The sequence below is a fragment of the Grammomys surdaster genome, unplaced genomic scaffold, assembly GCF_004785775.1.
Source record: "Grammomys surdaster isolate TR1022 unplaced genomic scaffold, NIH_TR_1.0 266, whole genome shotgun sequence".
In the NCBI taxonomy this organism is placed as follows: domain Eukaryota; kingdom Metazoa; phylum Chordata; class Mammalia; order Rodentia; family Muridae; genus Grammomys; species Grammomys surdaster.
The window spans coordinates 1,750,893-1,771,983 of record NW_021604707.1 but is presented as its reverse complement, the minus strand read 5'-3'; the positions used below and the strand labels follow the sequence as shown (position 1 = coordinate 1,771,983).

Here is a 21,091-nt window from a genome sequence, read left to right as displayed (position 1 = left end):
ACACACACACACACACACACACACACACACACACACACACACACACAATGGAATAATGTTCAACCTTAAGTTCATTCTGGTGTAATATTATCAAGCACCCATGAAAATGAAAATCTCTACAAAACTAACCTTGTTTCTTTTAAGATTGAATATTATTCTATTGTGTGAGTAATATATAATGGAATGTGTAATGAGCTTTGTACACTTACCTATATCTAAACACACACACAGACCCACACGTGTGCACGTGCACACATATGCACAGATGCGCACACACTCTTTTTTTTTTTCAAACTGACAGAAATGCTAGGGGAAGGGTTGGAAAGATGACTCAGTAGTTGAAAGAACTGGCTATTCTTTCAGAGGGCCTAGATTCAATTCCCAGCACCCTTTTGACAGCTCATAACTGTCTGTTTTTCTAGTTCCAAAGCCACAGATGTACTCTTACATATGTACACATGGTTAAAACACACACAAAATAAATAAAATTAAAAGAAAAAATGCAAGGTGAAAACAGATCAGTCTACTGTTACAGTTGGAGACTTTAGCAGTATGTGTATCCCCAGTGGACAGATCAGCAAGTAGCTGACTCAGTCATCAGCATATAAATGATCATGTAGACTACTTACAGGCGGACTACATGTACTTCTCAGATTCACCAAACACTTAATGAACGTTCTGGGGGTATAAAACGTACTATACAATGTTTAAGAGGATACTGAACACGTTTGCTCTCGGACCATTAAACACACTATACTAGGTTTAAAAAGATCGGGACTGCATAATGTTTGCTCTTGGCCATTATGAATGCACATCTATAACTGAAACCCAGAAATTAGTAAAGAAAGCCAATTCTTTGAAAAACACCAATAAAACTGATGAGCTTCTAGCCAGTTTAACTGGAATGGAGAGGTGGGAAAAGAAAACAAACTACTAATATAAGATATAAATTAGGAACATGTCACTAGAGATGACAGACAACAAAAGGAAAGTATGAGCAACTAGGAATCTGTCAAACTCACACACAAAGAAATACACACTTTGAGTAGGTATATAGATCTTAAGCTGCTAAATCAATAATCAATAGGTTTCCTTCCTTCCTTCCTTCCTTCCTTCCTTCCTTCCTTCCTTCCTTCCTTCCTTTCTTTCTTTCTTTCTTTCTTTCTTTCTTTCTTCTTTTGGGTTTTTTTGAGACAGGGTTTCCCTGTATAGTCCTGGCTGTCCTGGAACTCACTCTGTAGGCCAGGCTGGCCGCGAACTCAGAATCAATAGGTTTCAAATAGGGTTACCCCAGTTTGACTGTACTATTTTGTATATCCCTCGAGCAGTGGATGAGAATCCCTGCTGCTCCATACTTTGCCTGTGTTGGATATTGCTAGGGCTTTGGATTTGGGCCATCCCAATAAAGGCCTTGTTTGAATTTTCAGTTATGTACTAATCTAAGATGCTAAGCAATTCTCACTTGGTTTTTATTATCCGTATCTTTTTGGTGAGGTATCTGTTAAGTCTTTTTCCTGCTGCTTAAATTAGGCTGTTCCTTTTCTGTTGTAGGAATTCTCTGTATGTTTTGGATAACAAGCTTTTGTTAATTTTTGCAAGTAAGCTAATGGCCTTGCAGACTGAGTTAGGCACGGTCCTGTCTCCTTTTGGTTTCTGGATCAGATTCTTGATATGTCAGTCACATATTTCCTGCCTTAGGTATTTAGTAAAATTTATTGAATTCATTAGTACTTGCTGATGTTGTTGAAACCTATTGATTATTGATTTAGCAGCTTAAGATCTATATACCTACTCAAATTGTGTATTTCTTTGTGTGTGAGTTTGACAGATTCCTAGTTGCTCATACTTTCCTTTTGTTGTCTGTCATCTCTAGTGACATGTTCCTAATTTATATCTTACATTAGTAGTTTGTTTTCTTTTCCCACCTCTCCATTTCAGTTAAACTGACTAGAAGCTCAGTTTTATTGTGTTTTCAGAATGCAGTTGGTGCAGGCACACAAAGGAACAGTGTTCAGTGCTGAACAGAAATGAGCACTCGAACCACAGAAGATACAGAAGAAGCTCCCCACACACAAGCAGTGACAGTATTCAATCAGTATAGCCAATTCCTTCCAATGATCTTTATGCAATGCAATGAATCATAACTTCTTTACATTTAAAAATGTTTGTTTTATGTGTGCAGGTGTTTTGCCTGCATCTATGCCAATGCACCACATGAATGTCTGGCACTATGGAAACCAGAAGAAAAGGTATCAGATTCCTTGGAACTAAAGTTACAGATAGATGAGCCACTGGGTACTGAGTGCTGGGAATTGAATTGAACTCGGGTCCTCTGAAAAGCAACTCATGCTGATAACCACTGAAGCCCTTCCAGCCTCAAATCACACCATAAATTTAAATCCTAATTCACGTTCTATATGAGAAAACGCTTCCATCAGATGTACAGCAATTCTATTTACTGAAATGTTTACATTTGTATTTTCCAGAATCAATGTGAATTGTCAATATGTCAAATATAAAGATACATATCTTCTTGGACACAGAGAAGTTTTAAAGGCTTTATTAGCAAATGAGGACATGTGAGGAGGATGCAACTACGACATTCTAGAGATGATAAAGCTGTGAAGACAATTAAAAAAACAACCTCAGTGGTTGTGAAGGGCTTCTGAGAGGAAAGTGCAAATGAGCACATGAATGATGGATATATGTCATTGAATTTTCATCCAAGCCCATGCTACAGAGTACCCAGAGAGTAAAGTCCTCTGTAGACTATGGGCATTAGGTGACATTGATATGTTACTATAGATCTGTCAGTTCTTAATTGCATGACTGTGGACTTCTTTCGAATGCCTTTTAAAAAGATTCCTATACAAAAGATAGCTTTCCTGCACAGCTTTTCATTTCTGAAATCAGAACTGTATTTAACACATAGTTTGAAAATCACCTAAATATGTTCTAATTTGCTGGGTGAAATTCTTAAAGACCTTACATGTTGAGCAGACATAAAACAAGAACTTTAAGGCTGCATTTTGTACATTTGTAATCTTCCCATTTCTGAGAAATATAAATAAAATAATTGGAATACTTTAGTTTAATAATATTGTAAAGGAACAATACAAAATCAAGGCAAAATCCTTCATTATACTTCTAACAATTTTAATTTGCTACTAATTTCTTATCTTAATTATCACTGACAAGTAATTATTACCATTCAGTGATGCCAACAATCAGTAATTCTAGACAAGTCTGAGAAAAAGGATATATCTGATATCCTTTCTGAGAACACTCATGGCCCATGTTTTTGGGATTCTTTTATTACAGGAAAGTTAATCTGAAAAATGACAGTTGCTATCAATTATAAAATTTCATAAAAAGAAAGAAACACAATCTAAATCATAGGCTGGACTATTCTCAATACAGAACCTGACTCAATTGCTTAACACCTGGGAGGAATAGTTTACTCATCTATGAAATGGAATACTACCCCATGCCATACAAGCTGTACAAAGTTTAAGTTGGAAGGCTGGCAATCTGCCTACGTGTTTTGTCCACACACAGATGCTCTCCAAATGTTAATACTCAACCCACTGTGGTAGTGACAGTGCTTGCTAAACGGACTGAGCTGAGCAGAGATATTTAATGCATTTCTGTGGTGGAATGTCAAGCATGGGAACAGAGTACAGGAGATATTTTGAGACGAGAAGGCATTCCCTTGTAACCAGCTGTCTGCTCCATGACCATTACACAAAAGAACCCTGAGATTACTGTAATACTTATACTTATCTTCAGAAAAGATAGACTAATAAATCTGAAGGAATTTTAGTTTCAGTGAAAATGTAGTTAGAATCTTTTAATAAGGATTATTAATGCCTGGGGATGGAGAGATGGGTCAGCAGTTCCGAGTGCTCACTACCTCTCCACACAACTGAAGTTTGATTCCCAGCACCCACGTGGCAGCTGTGAACTGCTTGTAACACCACTTTCAGGAAGCCCCATACCCTCTGGCCTCTGTGTGCACCTGTGGGCATATTATCACATAAATTCATGTCAGCACACATGCATACACAGAAATAAGCATCTCAGAAAACGTTCTCAAAACCTGACCACATACTTGATCAAAACGCAAGTCTCAGCACGTACAACAAAGTTGAAATAACCTCCTATAGCCTATCAGACCACATGGGTTAAAGCTGGATATCCACAACAGAAAACAACAGAAAGTCTACAAACTCATGAAAACTGAACAACTCCCTACTGAACTACTTCAGGGTCAAAGCAGAAATAAGAAAGAAAGAACACTTCCTAGAATTCAATGAAAGTGAATGTACAGCATACCCCACCTTATGGGACACAATGAAAGCAGTGCTAAGAGGAAAGTTCATAGCACCAAGTCCCTTCATAAAGAAACTGGAGAGATCTAGATTTCTTACAAGGAATTTAACAGCGCACCTGAAATCTCTACAACAAAAAGAAGCAAACACATCCAAGAGGAGTAGACAGCAGGAAATAATCAAACTTGGGACTAAGATCAATAAAATGCATACAATAAAATAAATACAGAGATCAATACAAAATATCAATGAAACAAATATGTGTTTGACAAAAATCAACAAAATTGACAAACCCTTATCAAAACTAACTAAAAGTTAGAGAGAGAATATCCAAATTAACAAGAAGAAATGGGGGACATAACAATACACACCAAGGAAATCCAAAGAGACATTAGTTCAGCCGGGCAGTGGTGGCACACGCCTTTAATCCCAGCACTTGGGAGGCTGAGGCAGGTGGATTTCTGAGTTCGAGGCCAGCTTGGTCTACAGAGTGAGTTCCAGGACAGCTAGGGCTACACAGAGAAACCCTGTCTCAAGAAAGAAAGAAAGAAAGAAAGGAAGGAAGGAAGGAAGGAAGGAAAGAAAGAAAGAAAGAAAGAAAGAAAGAATCATTAGTTGTTCTGCACTAAATTAGAAGACCTAGAAGAAATGGACAAGTTTCTCAACAGAGCATTTACTGAAGTTAAGTCAAGATTAGATAAACACTTTAAATAGACCTATAACCCCTAGAAAATAGAAAACAGTCATTAGAATCTTCTAACCAGCTCTTTCCTTTGGGCTGCTGCCTTGCCATTCATACTAGGAAAACCTCAAAGTTCCTTCAGCTGCATAGGTAAGCACCACAAGTACCCAGGAGGCTGCAGGAATGCTGGAAGCATGCATCACCACAGGATAAATTTCAACAAATACCATCCAGGTTACTTTGGGAAAGTTGGCATGGGACATTACCACTTAAAGAGGAACCAGAGCTTCTGACCAACTGCCAACCTGGATGAATTGTGGACACTGGTCAGCAAGTAGACATGGGTCAATGCAGCAAAACACAATCCTGGAGCTGCTCCCATCATTGATGTGCAATGGGGCAACTACAAAGTTCTAAGGAAGGGAAAGCTCCCTAAGCAACCTGTCATTGTGAAGGCCAAATTCTTCTGCAGAACAGCTGAAGATTAAGGGTGTTGGAGGTGCCTATGTCTTGGTGGCTTGAAGTCACCCAGTGGGGATTAATTAAACGCTAACATTTTTTTTTAAGCCAAAATTATACAATGGAAAAATGAAAGCATCTTCAACAAATAGTGCTAGTCTAACTGGATGTCAGTATGTAGAAGAATACATACAAATCTATATCTATGACCTTGTACAGAACTCAAGTCCACATGGATCAAAGACCTAAACAAAAACAAACAAACAAATAAAACAGAATGTGACAGATAAGAAAGTGGGGCATAGACTTAAATGCATTGGCACAGGAGACAACTTCCTGAACAGAACACAAATAGTACAGGCACTAAGATCAACAATTAATAAATAGGACCTCATGAAACTAAAAAGCTTCTGTAAGGCAAAGAACACCATCAATAGGACAAAATGACAGCTAAGAGAATGGGAAAAGATTTTCACCAACCCCACATCTGACAAATGGCTAATATCCAAAATATATAAAGAACTCAAGAAACTAGACATCAACAAACTAATTCAATTTTTTAAAAATGGGATACTGATCTAAACAGAGAATTCTCAACAGAGGAGTATCAAATGGCTGAGAAACACTTAAAGAAACGTTCAACATCCTTAATCATCAGGGAAATGCAAATCAAAATGACTTTGAGATTCCATCTTACACCTGTCAGAACGGCTAAGATCCAAAACACAAGTGACAGCTCATGCTGGCGAGGATATGAGCAAGGGGAACACTCCTACACTGCTAGTAGGCGTGCAAACCTGTACAGCCACTGTGGAAATTAATATGGCAGTTTCTCAGAAAACTGGGAATTGCTCTACCTCAAGACCATTCCTGGGCATATACCTGAAGTACACCGTACCCTATCACAAAGACACCTGCTCAATTATGTTCATAGTAGCTTTATTCATAATAGCCAGAAACTGGAAATAATCTAGATGTTCCTCAATTGGAGAATGGATAAAAAAAATGTGGCACATTTACAAAATGGAATACTACTCCGATGTTTAAAAACAATGACATCAAGAAGTTTGCAGGCAAATGGATGAAACAAGAAAAAAAATCATCCTAAGTGAGGTAACCAGACCCAGAAAGACAATCATGGTATATACTCACTTGTAAGTCGATATTAGCTATAAAGTAAAAGATAATCATGCTATGGTCCATGGGCCCAGAGAGAGTAAGTAACAAGGAGTGCTTCAGAGAGGACACAAGGATCTCCCTGGGAAGAAAAAAATAAATAGATTTCACAGATGGACTGGGAATGAAATGGGTTGGGAACAGGAGGGATCAGGTGAGGGAGGAGAATGCTGGGAAAAATGACTGGAATTGAGAGGAGAGCTGGAAACCTAGTGCAATGGAAACTCTATGGAATGTACGAGAGTAACGCTAGCAATGACTGCTAGTGATGAGGATATGAGGCCTGAACCTCCCATCTTCTTTAACCAGGCAGAGTGTCAAGTGGAGGGACTAGAACACCAACCCAGTCACCAAATCTTTGACCTGCAGACTGTCCTATCTGAAAAGTGTTCTAGGACCAGAGCCTAGAAGAGTCATCATCAAAGAGAACAGAGAGACTTCATCAAACAACTGATGGGAGCACCATAACCAAACATTAGGCAGAGCTTAGGAAGTCCTGTAGGAGGGGAAGGAAGGATCAGAGGAACTAGAAGGTTCTGGGACACCAGGGAAACAGGGCTCACAGAACCAAGTGACCAGAACTCATGGGGAATTTACAGAGATCAGGAAGCCTATATGAGTCGGACCTAGGTCCTCTGCGTATTCTATTAAGTCTGAGTAGCTTGGTGTGCTTGTGGGAATCCTAAGCAGGAAATGAGGTTGTCCCTGATTCTCTTGCCTACCTGTGGGAGCCTTTTCCTCCTACTACGTTGCCTCGTCCAGCTTTGATGTGATGGGATGTGCCTGGTCTTATTGTAGGTTGTTATGCTGTGTTTGGTTGATGTTTATGGGAGGCCTGCCCTTTCCTGTGTAGAGAGTTGGGGTAGATCTGGGAGAAAAAGGAGATTAGGGGAAAGATATTGCGGGGAGGGGAGGGGGAGAAAACTGTAGTCCAGATGTAATATATGAGAGAATTTAAAAAAATGAAGATAGATAGATAGATAGATAGATAGATGATAAACAAATGGAATTTTTAGTACCATCTACTCTAAAGCAATACAATAATAAAATATCACATACAATTACCCTTCAACCAAGGGAACTATACTTTAGAAGAGACAAAACAGGATTTCCATGAAGAAATGTTAGAATAAGTATATTTAAAATTTGTCACTTTAAAACTGATACTGACTTGCTAAAGAATGTAATAATAACAACAACAAAAAAAGCTTTTAACACTAAACAACACTGATATCATACTTACAAATGCTTCATTCCACATAGTGGAACTATATATAATTGATGTCTTTGTTTACTGAATTTTGACCTTTTAAAAGTTATTCAAAACAAAAAGCAAAAAAAAAAAAAAGTTACTCAACTTTCAACATAGAAGATAGTAAAGTTTTCTTCATATTTTCCCCAAAACTTTTCCATTTTTATAAACTTTAAGTCAAGTTTGGGGTTTTTCTTAAGAAAGACAAGAAACAGACAAAAAAGGAGCATCATTTTCAGAAGATGCCCCATCCACAGAAATATACAAAGACAAAGAAGAGAGTGTGTCCTCTTCTAAGGTAGCTGATGTGTTTGTTCACAAAAGATACGAAGAGATCTGAGAGGAGGGATCTTAGGCACACATTAGTTAGGACAACTTTAGATGACGTTAGGAAGAGGAAAAGAGGACTCAGAGGATCAATGGCCTCGTCTTCATGGCCTCTGGAAGTACGTGTCCTACAGTTAATACTCAGCAGATGTTTGTTCACCTTATCAGCTAAATTAGATTTGTTTGACTGGTATGTTGTCTGTTGTACTTGCTTTGGGTCCATGTTAGATCATCTGCTAATATTTTTTGTATCATGAAAGCTACACTTTATCTACCTAAACCTGCACCCAGATACCCTGGGCTATCTCCCTTGAGGGCTCTAGAAGTTAACATGTGTCAGTTTGCATGTACATGGGAGGGGTGGAGAAAATGTGTCCTGCTGCTGTGTGACAAAACTTTTCCTAGGGAGTCACAACATAGACACATCTACTCACCCCAGACAGAGATTCTGCAACAGACCAAAGTATAGATAATACTAAACTCCAGCTTGGTGAACCAATGAATTTTATTGGTGTTACTTACAGGAGCAGTAATGACTCAAAAACAGTTGCATTACCAAGGCCCACCCCAGCACGAGTGACAGCTCACAAAGCTGGGAACCTAGAGCAGACTGCATAGTCTACACACAACTCAACAGGTTGGAGAGTTCTGTCCAGACCCATAAGTAGATATAAACACTCTTTCAAGCAGCTAGTCTGGTCTTAGAGTCTTCTTTACAGCCTTTGTTCTTTTGATAGTTTTGTTCCCTCTGCCCAGCTTTGCTCAGTATCATCTGAGAAGGACTCCAGCTTTACAGTTTTACACTGAAGGGAAGAGGTCTGGTGAATCTGCTCAGTTTCAGAGGTTTCCTAGAGCTGTTTGTTGTGAGTTGGTTACTTTTCTGCTTAAGGAGTTTTCCTACAGGATAAAATGTTTCATTCATGGGGCGTGGGGGTATATAACACCTGCCCTCTAATGTCATGCCAAGAAACTAGACTGTCAGCCATTTAAATGCATTTCTGAAATTTATTAACATTTGAGATATGTTTACAGTACAAATCACAACAGAAAATGATAAAGAAGTTGCCAAAATACACCAATCAATCATATTACACACCTGGGTTCAAATCTTGGTGCCTCTTTGTTGTTGTTGTTGTTTTTGTTTTGTTTTGTTTTTTGTTTTTTTTTACACTGTGGTAGATATAAACATCCCCATCCCCAAGTCTTTGTTCCATCATGTAAAAGACAGAAATGAGACTGTCTACCTCACAGAGGTGTGATTAAATAAGAGTTAAATAACATAGTATATGTCCTATGGCTGTAAGCACATAGCTCATCAAGAAATGCCAAATAAATTTTGGTTCATTCTGTTTGGAATACACAGTTTAAATTTCTAGACTCATAATTTTAAAAGAAATAAAAACTGTAAATGGGAGACAAGATACATTTAAAAGGTTCAAGGAAATTAGTACCACAACCTACAGAAAAGAACAAGATTTGTCCATTTAATTTGTTACCGTCTAAGCTAGTAAAACAAGAGAAAAATGTAAGATGACAGATCAAGAATTTTAAATAAATAAAAAGAACTTGAGGCTGGAGAGATGGCTCAGTTATCAGCACTGGCTGCTCATTCAGAGGGCACGGGTTCAGACTCCAGCACCCATGTGGCAGCATGCAACCATCTGTAACGTCAGGTCCCAGGGACCCAACAACCCTCTTCTGACCTCCAAGGGCACCAAACACGCATGTGATTCATTCATACACATATAAAACTACTTATTTTAAGAAGAATTTTAAGTATATATTGGTAAGATGTAGAAGTTAGCAGAGTTACAAAATGCATGAATGAATAGCTCCTGAAGCAGATTATATTTATGTGAGTCTTTGTTTCATTCCTATCACTGTGGTAAAATACTCTTTACAAAAAGCAACTAAGGGCGGAAAGGGCTTTTTTAGCTCTCAATCCCAGGTTACAGCGCATCATAGCAGGGACAGCAAGGCAGCAGGAACTTAAAACAGCTAGCCATACCACATCTACAGTTAGAATAGAGAGAATGAATGCACGCTGCCTACTAAGTCCTTTTCCCACTTCCACTCTTACACAGTGTACTGCCCTCGGTGGCCTAGGTCTTACCCACATCAATTTACCTAATCAAGACAATTCCCAACAAATATGCGCACAGGGCAACCGGACATAGAAAACCCTCCATTGAGACTCTTCCCCAGGTGATTCTAGACTGTTTAAAGATGGACAATTATAACTAATAATCACGATGTGAACTGGTCATCTTATCTTACTGGAGACTAAGTGATCTCTCCAACCTATTCTAGAATGAAAACTGCAAGGAGGTAGATGGCAGTCAGAAAGCTAAACTCTTCTGAAGCTCCAGCTAGAACTCCAAGGAGCTTAGGACAGCCACTTTACTACTGTGAGCCTCAGCTTCCTTCTTTGAGAGGCTTTCAATTATTTTTTAATTCTCATTTAATATAGTTTATGGCTGGCATATGTGGGGAGGCTACTGAACTAAGCCATGGGAAGGCTCCAGCAATTACACACAGTGAGTCAAGGAAGAGATGAATGCCATCATTATCAAATAGTAAATTATGACTCTGGTGTAATCAATACTATTAACAACTGATCCAAAATGCTTTAAGCAGTTTGATGGGATATTTACAACACAGAAACTATTTAACATCTAGGTCAATAACACATGGAAGCACAATCGCATAACAATTATGCATCTGAAGTTTGGCTAATGATAAGAAGAGATGATAAATGTCTTAGACTGCAGGGGAAAACTTCACTCCAGACATACAAACCATGTTTCATGGAAAAGGAACATGAGATTTCTATTCATCTATTAGTAGGATTAGCTTGCTAGAAAAATATTTAATATTTGCACATAAAAATCAGCTTACCATTTCTCTTAATATGGCCAAACTTCAAATCAGCAAAGGCCTATCTGATATTTTTCTGATTTTGCTTTTTTTTCTTCCTTCTCTTTCACCAGGGCCCATAGATCACCGGATGCTAGCCATTCACATTCTGCCTCATGACCAAAAATAAATGTAATGTTCTGGTTTAAGCTATAAAAATCACCAAGATTAAACACTGGTGCATTCACAGGTGCTCCTGTGCATGCATGCATATGTGCGTGCATGTGTACACATGCACTTATGCTCAGTAAATTTTAAAAACACTCAGTCATGAACAGGTCTGGGGCAAAGGTCATCTTGGACCCGGTCTCAAATGCACAGGCTCCATCTGTATCATCTACCCCAGGGAAGAGTAAGAGAAGGAGGTTCCAAACCCTTTAGTTTGTGTATCACTAAGTGTTTTTTGCTTCTAGCCCCTAAAAGAGAAAAGGCAACAAATGCAAATGTTCACATCTTATCTATTATCAATACATTGAGATAAAAAAGTACCTCTCCAAACGAAAGCATGTTATAAAATGTTACACAGAGAACTTAGAACTGCATTGTTCCTCCCTGAAACTGTGATGACATGCAACAGAACACATCTTAATTATATACAAGCTGAACTGTATTCCCTAATCTACATTAATGCCTAATACTAAAAGTACTTAACTTTAAAATTTCTTGTTTAAAACCAAAACTAAGAATTTACATATTCCTCAGATGATATGAGCAACAGTTTTCCAGACTTACTTTTAACTTCATGAACATGATTGTTCTGTTTATTTTTTCAAAAAATATAGAAATTCTGTATCTTATTTTCTCCCTAAAACTAAAAATTGTGTACAAAATAAAGTCTACCTCTAAAACATCTGTTTTCCAATAACCAACTCACTAACGGGCAGCAGGCTCTGTGAGTGTAGAACAAGTGTTGTGAGACATGCTCAGTGTTTGGCTGGACGAAGGAATTACCGATCTATAATGACGTATTTTAAATCTCAAGGTGAATAAGATCACATGAACAGTCAAGAAACAGCAAGCTGCCAAATCATGCACACATCTTGCTGCACCATACAGCAGCTGTTCTCAATGCTGGGATCCTTTAATGCAGTTCCTATGTTGTTGTGACCCCAACCATAAAATTATTTCATTGTTACTTCATAACTGTAATTCTGCTACTGTTGTGAGTCGTAAAGTAATTATTTGATATGTAGGACATCTACCGGGCTGTGTCCCACAGGTTGAGAACTGTTGCAACACAGTCACTTGAGTCAGAGACAAATGGTCCTTTCTCTCATGGCATATGATCAACAACCCACTTATCTAATCTTGTACTTAAGGCTGTCTACTCAACTGAGTCTGTTCAGCTCCTGGCTTCAACTCTAGTGTGTCTAGAAGTACTGATATGAACAGCTAAGAAGCACCATGTTAACACTGTCACTGTAACCCAGTGTTCCAAAGCCTCAGGAATTTCCACATACTACCAAGAAAATATACCAACTATAATCTCAGTGATGCACTAAACAATGGCACTTACTTTTTTAAGAGATACCAATTTATTTTGTTGCAATAGTTACTCATAGTCCAACTACATTTCAATAGAAGCATCTTACGGCCAATTACAAGCCTTTAAGCAATGTGAGAAATATATTACAGTAAGCAATTTAATGGTCACTCTTGACAATTAACTCTATGTAGAGGTCGCATCCTCAGTTACCTGACAGGCAATCTGCACGAGGTAGACCAGCTCTTTTGATTCACAGCCATTTTTCATTACTTCATTCTGTTCTTCTGATAGTGAAAGCTGTGTCACAGAAGAAAGGGACAAGAAAGTCATGATTCACGAATGAGAATAAACTAAGCATACAATAATACTTGAACCCTGACATCAAGCTAATGTGCCTTATAAGTCTATAGCTTAAAGCAGGTGAATGAAGAATTTAGAATTTAAGGAAAAAAAACATTTTCATGACTTCCCTTTGTGCCTGTTATCTAACTGGCACAACTGCATAAAAGCGTAAGTGAGATACTGTTGCATAACCAGGTCTTCATTCCCTTTATTTATTATGCACAAAAGCATTAAACTGCATACTGAGAGATTCCAAGACAAGTTTAAAAATATCCCAGACTACTGTAGGGAAAGAAAACTGGCTGCCCAGAGAATGGTTGAGCCTATATCCATGGTTAATTTCAGACTTAGCATTTGGCTCCGAACATTGGGTTTTATTTTATTCGACTAAGCAGACAGCATGCGGAGACTGTAAGGTCTCACATGAAAAATACAGATGTATGGCTTCTATTGATGAATACAGAAAATTAGCAATACTGGGTCCGCATAGGCAGCAGCTGAGAACGAATCATCTTTAGATGAGGTATAGAGCCAAATCAGTTGGCTACAGACTTGATTACTCTTTATCTTATGCCAGCATCGAGGCTACAAATGACAATCCAGCATGCTGCAAGCCTGGTTATTTTTTCTGTACTCTATTTGTTTCAAGAGTTCATGTGGTACACCTGACTCCAACTTGGAAATGATATTACATCTGTTTTGCAAAGTGTCATCTTGTGTTCAAAAGTAACAATAAGTAACAGGTAATAATAATTTACTTATTTAGTATCTCATCTGGAAATGGGGAAGAGAAAGGGGATAACACCTATTCTCAAGTCACATGGCGCTCAAGAAGTTCTTCACAAATGCCACGTGTGCTGAAAGCAGCACTCTGCTGATGAAGACACATTCTCTATGTGAACATCGAGCATCACAGAAAGTTATTTATTAAAAATCTTCAGATATTACAAAGATACCCTGTTCAACAAAGTAACAATGAGTAACACAGTTTCATATAGCACAGTTGGAGTTTTCAAAAATTAAATATTTAAGAATGAAGAGAAGCCTAAGTAATTTCTGAAAGAGACAAGACTTTAAAGGACGAGACAAACATGGGTCTGCAGCCTGGCAGAGGTGCCAAAGAATCAAGAATCTTCCTAAGACAGAACAGGGGGAAGTCAGCCAAATCCTGGGAGACTGCCACTAAAGTAACAAACTGTAATTGCAAAGCACAGCAGCAGAACTGACTGATGTCCAACCATTATCTGCTTCCCACAAGTATGAATCAAGGGTATGGAATCAATACATTAAAATATGAATCAAGGGTAAGGAATCAATACATTAAAGACTTAGGAAAAGCAGGAGAATGGGGAGTGGCCTATTCATAGTCAGGGGCTTCTCCAAGCAAGGATCTCTCTAGCCTAGGAGCACAGTGTTAAAAAGACAAGAAGGGCTAAGAAACATCCCTCTGAGGCAATCAAGACACTCAGCAGCTAAGACTGCAATGACACAGAAAAGCTGAAAGAGGCTAATGAAGACAGTCCATTCTGTTCCAGAGTATGATGCAGCTAGTCCCCTGGGCTTGGAAAGGTTGGAATGGAGGGAACTCTCCGAGCTACAAAGCACAGGAAAACACTGGCAGCAAGGGGAAGGAGCAAAGAGCCCAGAGAGCAGACAGGGAGAGCACACACACTACACTCAAAGGACTGTGGCTTGGCAGTAAAGAACAGAGGCAGCACCTCAGCAGTCTTCCCGCTTCCTTGAAAGTAATCTCTAGTATAGACTATACCATCAAAATGAAGGTCGGTCTCTCTCTCTCTCTCTCTCTCTCTCTCTCTCTCTCACACACACACACACACACACACACACACACACACACACACACACCAGATTATCTGAAGCAGGGAAGCCAAATGTGAGCTACAGCTTCGGGTGGCAACCCAGATAGGAGGATAGGAGAAAGGGAATGTTGCTTTTTGCCTGCTTGCTCCAACTCCTGCTGACAAGGTCCTCTACCCTAACGCTATAGCATTCCTTCTCCAATAACAGAACCAACTTCTTTAGAAATGCAGAGTGAAGACCAGCAACTCTCCAGGAATCCTCCAGGCCTTTAGCACCAGATGAGACAGCTGAGGCATCCACCCTCACAGGACAAACAACTACCAGGTTCTGGGCCTTTCCAGTGAGAGACAGCCACTACTGCATCATCTAGACCACATTCCTATAAGCCAAGACAAAAAATGCCCCTTTGAGATATATATATTCTTTCTATCAGTTCTGTTCCTTTTGAGAACACACTAATATATTTTTTTTAAATTAAGAAAAAAAGCAAAGGAAATAAATCATCAGCAAAACTTGCCCTTTAAAAAGACCTCATGGCAGATACACCAGACAAACAACCACGCTAATGATACCAAGAAAATTAGAGCAAGATGAAAAGAAAGTCAAGAAAACACTCTATAAATGAAATTAAAGATAATAAGGTGTTTTAAACTAAAAAGAAGCCAAAACCAAATTGCATAGCTAAGAAAGTATAACTACAATGGAAAATGTATTCGAAGGAGCCAAAGGCAGATCAGAGAAGGCAGAAGAGTCAACAAACTGAAGATAAAACAATGCAAATGATCAAGTCAGAGGGCTAGGAAAGAACCAGGCTAAAGTACTGAAGAAAAGTATCAGATCCAAGTGGAGGACAGGATGCCATCAAATGTACAAATATATGTGGATGGGATTCCCAAAAAGGAAGAGAGAAAAGAGGGCAAAGGAGTTTCAGGAGACAGACATATACCCATGGGAGGTATATGAGAGTCACACTTCCATAGGACAAACAATCTGAAATGTATCAGAAAGAGCCCCACAAACAAGGAATCCTGAAACAACCGTCAACCACTCCTCATCAGGACCTCTAGATGCCAGAGGTCACTATGTTCAAATGGCCACTCTGAGGGCAATTCCAGGAGGAATCAGAACAACACACACTGACAAGAAATAATACAACTGACTCTATCAATACTTGAATATAATTGGCTCCAGTTCTGAAGGGCCAGGAAGAAGTTGGTCCAACATGTTATCTTTTTACTTTTTTTCGTCATGTGATTCTTCTCACCCTGTTTTAATTTTGTGACATCAAAGTAAAAATGGAGCTGCTACAGGAACAGTTTTCTACACTATTGATCCAAAACTGATATAAATAAAAAATACTAAGGAAACAAGAAAGATAAAAGTGGGAAAACATGTTATGTTTATATATTAGACATTTAATATTGTAAACATCTCAAACTGCCCCCAGAACAATATACAGAATCTCTGTCACTTCCCAATGACAGTGTTTGGCCAAATCAATATTTAAAAGAAGAAAATCAGAGCAACTCATCATTCATGGGTTCAAAACTTACTAGAAATTTGTAATAATGAAAGCAGTTGTGTTACTGGTGTAAAGGCAGACATTACAGGATGACAACCTACAACAACAAGCCCAGAAACAATACCTGATGTATGTGGTTAAATGATTTTGACAAGAGCACCAAGATCATTCAATAAAGAAAGAAAAATGTTCTCAACAAATGGTGATGGGGAAACAGGTTATCCACATGCAAAAGAATGTGGGCAGATCACTACCTAACTACTATGTACAAAAAGTTAACTCAAAATGAATGAAAAATATAAAATAAGACCAAGAAAGCATGAAGATTTTAGAAGAATAGAGCAAAAAGGTTTTACACAATTATCTTTGGAGGTCATTTCTTAGGTATGATACACTGTGACATAAGAAATGAATATGTAATATACAAATTTTATGTCACAAAAATTATTAAAATTTTGTATCAAGCCAAGCATGGTGTTTTTATCTTTAATCCCAGAACTGAATTTGAGGCCAGAGTGGTCTACATACATAGAGAGTACCAGACAATCAGGACAGTAGGTCTCAACCTTCCTAATGCTGAGACTCTTGTGTTATGGTGACCTCCAACCATAAATTTATTTTTGTCGCTACTTCATAACTTCATAACTTCATAAGTTATTTTGCTAGAATTGTAATGTAGATATCTGTATTTTCAAATGGTCTTAGGCCACCCCAGAGAAAGGGTTGTTCGATCTCCAAAAGGGTCATGACATACAGGTTAAAAACCACTGAACTAGGGGTACATGGTGAGAACTTACCTTGAAACAAAACAAAATATTAGCTGTCTCTTCCTTTCCTAGTGTATGTTTTTGTGACTGGAAAGATGGCTTAGTGGTTAAGAACACTTGGTGCTCTTCCAGAGACCCTCAGTTCAGTTCCCAACACCCATGACAGGCAGCTCACCACCTCCTGTAATTCTCATTCCAGAGGATCCAAACCCTCTGGCTTCTGCAAGTACTTACATTCATATGCACATACTCACAGGCAGGCAGACAGACAGACACACATGAGGATATACACACACACACACACACACACACAAACACGCGCACACACACACACATTTTTTTTTAAATTTTTTAATTGGATCAAAATAATACAAACTAAGGAGGAAAAACAATCAATATTATGGGGAAAATGTATATAATCCATAATATCTATCAATATCAACAATATTCAGATTAGTTCTATAACTCATCATTGGTATGGACAAAATTAACTCTCAATGAGCAAGAGGATTTAAAGAGACAGTTACCTAAATAAAATACACAAATGGCCAATAAGCATATAAACTGATATTCAACACCACTAATTGCTAGAGAAATCTGAACTACAATAGTAATGGTTGCAAATCGAAATCACAAACGAGATACCATTCCACATCTAACGAAAACATGAGTAGTACATGACTCAGAAATTCCATGTGTATATAATACTCCAAATCTCTCAGGAACAACTAAGAAAACAGACGCTATACAAACCTATGTCAGTAGGTAAATGGATAAGCAGAACAAGGCTTATGCTCCTACAGTAAAATATTATCCAGCCTTAGGAAGTATTTCTGACTTACAGCTACAATAGGGTCAAAAAGTTAAAAAAAATATATTTTAAAAAGTGATGAATGAAAATTGTTAATACAGTCCATGAAGGTAACCTTCAGAAATTTAAACAATATAAATACACTCACAAATTACAAAACCTGGGAGGATCTGTTTTGAATAAAACAGTTCAACGAGAAAAGTCAAAACGAATCTTCATTCCAAAGTTGTCGGGCGCTTAAGACCTCGCCCTAAGATGGCGCCGGCTGCCCGAGAGCCGTGGAGTAGACAAGCCCTTATTTGGCAAGTGAGGCTGCACCCTGAGTAAGGAGATCTCGCGTGATCTGACGCGGGCCTATGGAGAGACGAGACGTGGCATGCACTGATTGGTCTCTACAGAGATATAAGCCATGACACTTAAGGAACCTGAGTGTCGTGTGTTTTGTTCCCACGGGTCGGAGAAGCACGCGACACAAAGTGAAACCTTGCTGTGAAAAAAATCTAGAATGGCAGGAGGGAGGTAAGAATACTAGAAACAGCGAACATCTAAGAAAATACAGAACACTGAACTCCTTCACAGTAACGGGTGGAGCAGATTAGGAATATCTTCAAGCTCTAAAACAAATTTACCAAGATTTTATTCATACCAAATTACCATGCAAAACCATGAGGTAAAATGAGGCATTTTCTGATGAACAAAACGAAGCTTCCACCAAGAAAGCTTCACTGGTGAGTTTTAATAATATGCACCCGAGAAGAAAAGTGAGCCCGAGAGAATGAAGTATGGCAGAGATGCCGAGGAAGGCATTAAGTCACTGAGTTTACACTTGCTAGCAGATTTTAACTGTATAGGAAGAAAAATGGCCACCTTTGGGAGATAAACCCATGAAATGGTTACCCTGACAGCACTGAGTATGGAAGACTAGAAAGAGCAGAGAAACCATAGTTAAAAACCGTAAGTAGGGCTCCATGATAGGAGCAGGTGAGGTAGTAGTACTTTTTTTTTTTTGTATGTTAAATTAGGTATTCAAATTAAATTCTTAAGTATGTATTTTTCAAACCAGAAAAAAAGGGGGGGTTATAATAAAGTTTTAAAAAGTGGGAAATAAAATCTAAGAAATAGAATCAGTCATCCCAACCAGAGCTTGGAAGAACGGTGTGAAGAGAAAGTATATTTATGAAAAAATAGCAAGCATGTAGGATTAAACAGTGAAAACAAAAACCAGCAAACAGATGCTGTGTGAGCTGTCAAGCAGAAGCAATCAATAAGCCCTATCCAGCTGTGATACCGATGAACCACAGAAATGACCAGTATGGCCAGATATTCCAAAAGTGGTAGTATTCTCCCATATCCTGGCAGTAACCAATGCCTTCTCTAATTGGATTGAAAATGTGCTCCACGGGAAGGAAACCACACCTGGTAATGGAAATGGAGCCAACTTTCAGGTACTAGTGAGGTCATGGGTCCTGGAGGACCTACAGCCTCCCCTTTACTAACTAGACCAGTACAGTTCCTAACTGCATTCTAAATACTCATCCTACACTCATACATGAGTGACTGGAATCCAAAATAATGACAGCTTTGGCACAATGACTCATCTCTGTGCATTCAGCTTCGTAGGCCCAAGTGTGAAGTGAAGCGTCTTCTAAACACGTGCTTCTCCTTCCCAAGCAGGTACTTTTATCTTTTCTGTTTTCCTCTCTAGGCGATCTCTGCTTTTATCTTTCAGTACTCACAATGCCTTCCAGTTTCCAATAAAGATAGGCCCTGTACACCTCTGAGTGCTTCAGGAAATCACCGCTGAGACATCTGAATACATAAACATTTACACATTTTCTTCTCATATGGTTACTGCTATATTGCTTTCTTTCTCAGAGGACTTTTTCTTTGACAGAGATACTTTCAAGGTAGCCATACAAGATATTAAAGAAAGCTATCTGGAAATGAACTATGCTTTTTTAAGATATCCTACACCCAGGTCTCAACAATTCATGTGTTTTTGGAAATACCAAAACCACACTATGAAACAGTGAGTTAAATTTACCCACAGAAAGTTAATGAAACTCAGTAATTTAAATAATTTTCACTCCTTTCAATTTAAAAAAATACAATATATCAATCCTTATTAGAAACAGCTAGCACAACTCTCAAAGCTCATGTTTCTAAATTCATTCCAACTCTATCTCCGGAATGATGTTTCCTGTGCTCGATTTACTTTTTTATCACCATGGAAACCAATCATCAGTAGTGTTGTGAAAATTTTTAAAAATACAACTCTATTCAGCAGCCTCAAGTGTTCAGAAAGTCCTTTCTCAACAGGAAACATGGAAGGGAACAGCATAAAGCAGAGGAAAACACAGCATCCCAGTCCCAGCAAAAGTCATTCCTCAAAGCTTAATCAACAGATGGCAAAGAGCACACAGCATTCTCCTCTCATTCATCTTTTACAGTTGGACAATGGTGGCAGAATCTGTGTTGGACAGACTGTAAACAAGCCTCCTTTCGTGGAAGCAGCCCACGGGAGATGCAGAGATGTGAGAACAAGTTCTGATGTGCACTATTAAATGATCCACCCACATAATACTCCATCCCCTAACACCCAACACTAAAAATAATAACCCAACTACCCAGTTTAGGGTATTGGTTTAAGAAACACCTACAGGATCATATTTTGTTAACAAAATATCAATAGCACAGTAAACTTATTACAGAAAGACTAGAGATGTGCATGTATTTTAGTGTGCCTACTAAGAAAATGTCAGCAGATCACTGTCTCCTCAGACAAGTATAAATGAAGCAACTAATGTATTCATGTATAAACACCACACATACACACTCTGATCAGTATGATGTTAGTGGTATACAGATGTAAAAACAAACAAACAAATGACAACATCAATCACTCGAGTGCCACTGTGGCTCATAGGAAGCAGTGCTCTGTGAATACTTCCAAGTCTTTGCATTGCTGGGGCTTTCTGAACAAAGAGCACTGGCACCGAGTTAAGGAAGGCTGGGTAGTGAAGCTGTCCTGAGACTGAGCTTTGCCTCCCACCCTGAGCCATGTGCTCACATTTCAGGATGTTTGCAAAACAGAGCTCTTCGTTTCTTTTTCCTCAGAAAAGGTGCACAGATTCAAGAGTAATCTCTCTCTTTCTCTCTCTCTCTCTCTCTCTCTCTCTCTCTCTCTCTCTCTCTCTCT

The 21,091-nt window shown here is 38.6% G+C and overlaps 1 protein-coding gene across 1 annotated transcript in view; it reads right to left on the bottom strand.

The window, feature by feature from the left end:
* Arhgap32 (Rho GTPase activating protein 32) overlaps positions 1 to 21,091 on the bottom strand; it is a 119,147-nt gene that overhangs the window by 56,259 nt on the left and 41,797 nt on the right. Inside the window, exon 5 of the mRNA XM_028776217.1 lies at positions 12,840 to 12,926. Coding sequence (XP_028632050.1) covers positions 12,840 to 12,926 — 87 coding nt within the window. The remainder of the gene's footprint in view (positions 1 to 12,839; positions 12,927 to 21,091) is intronic.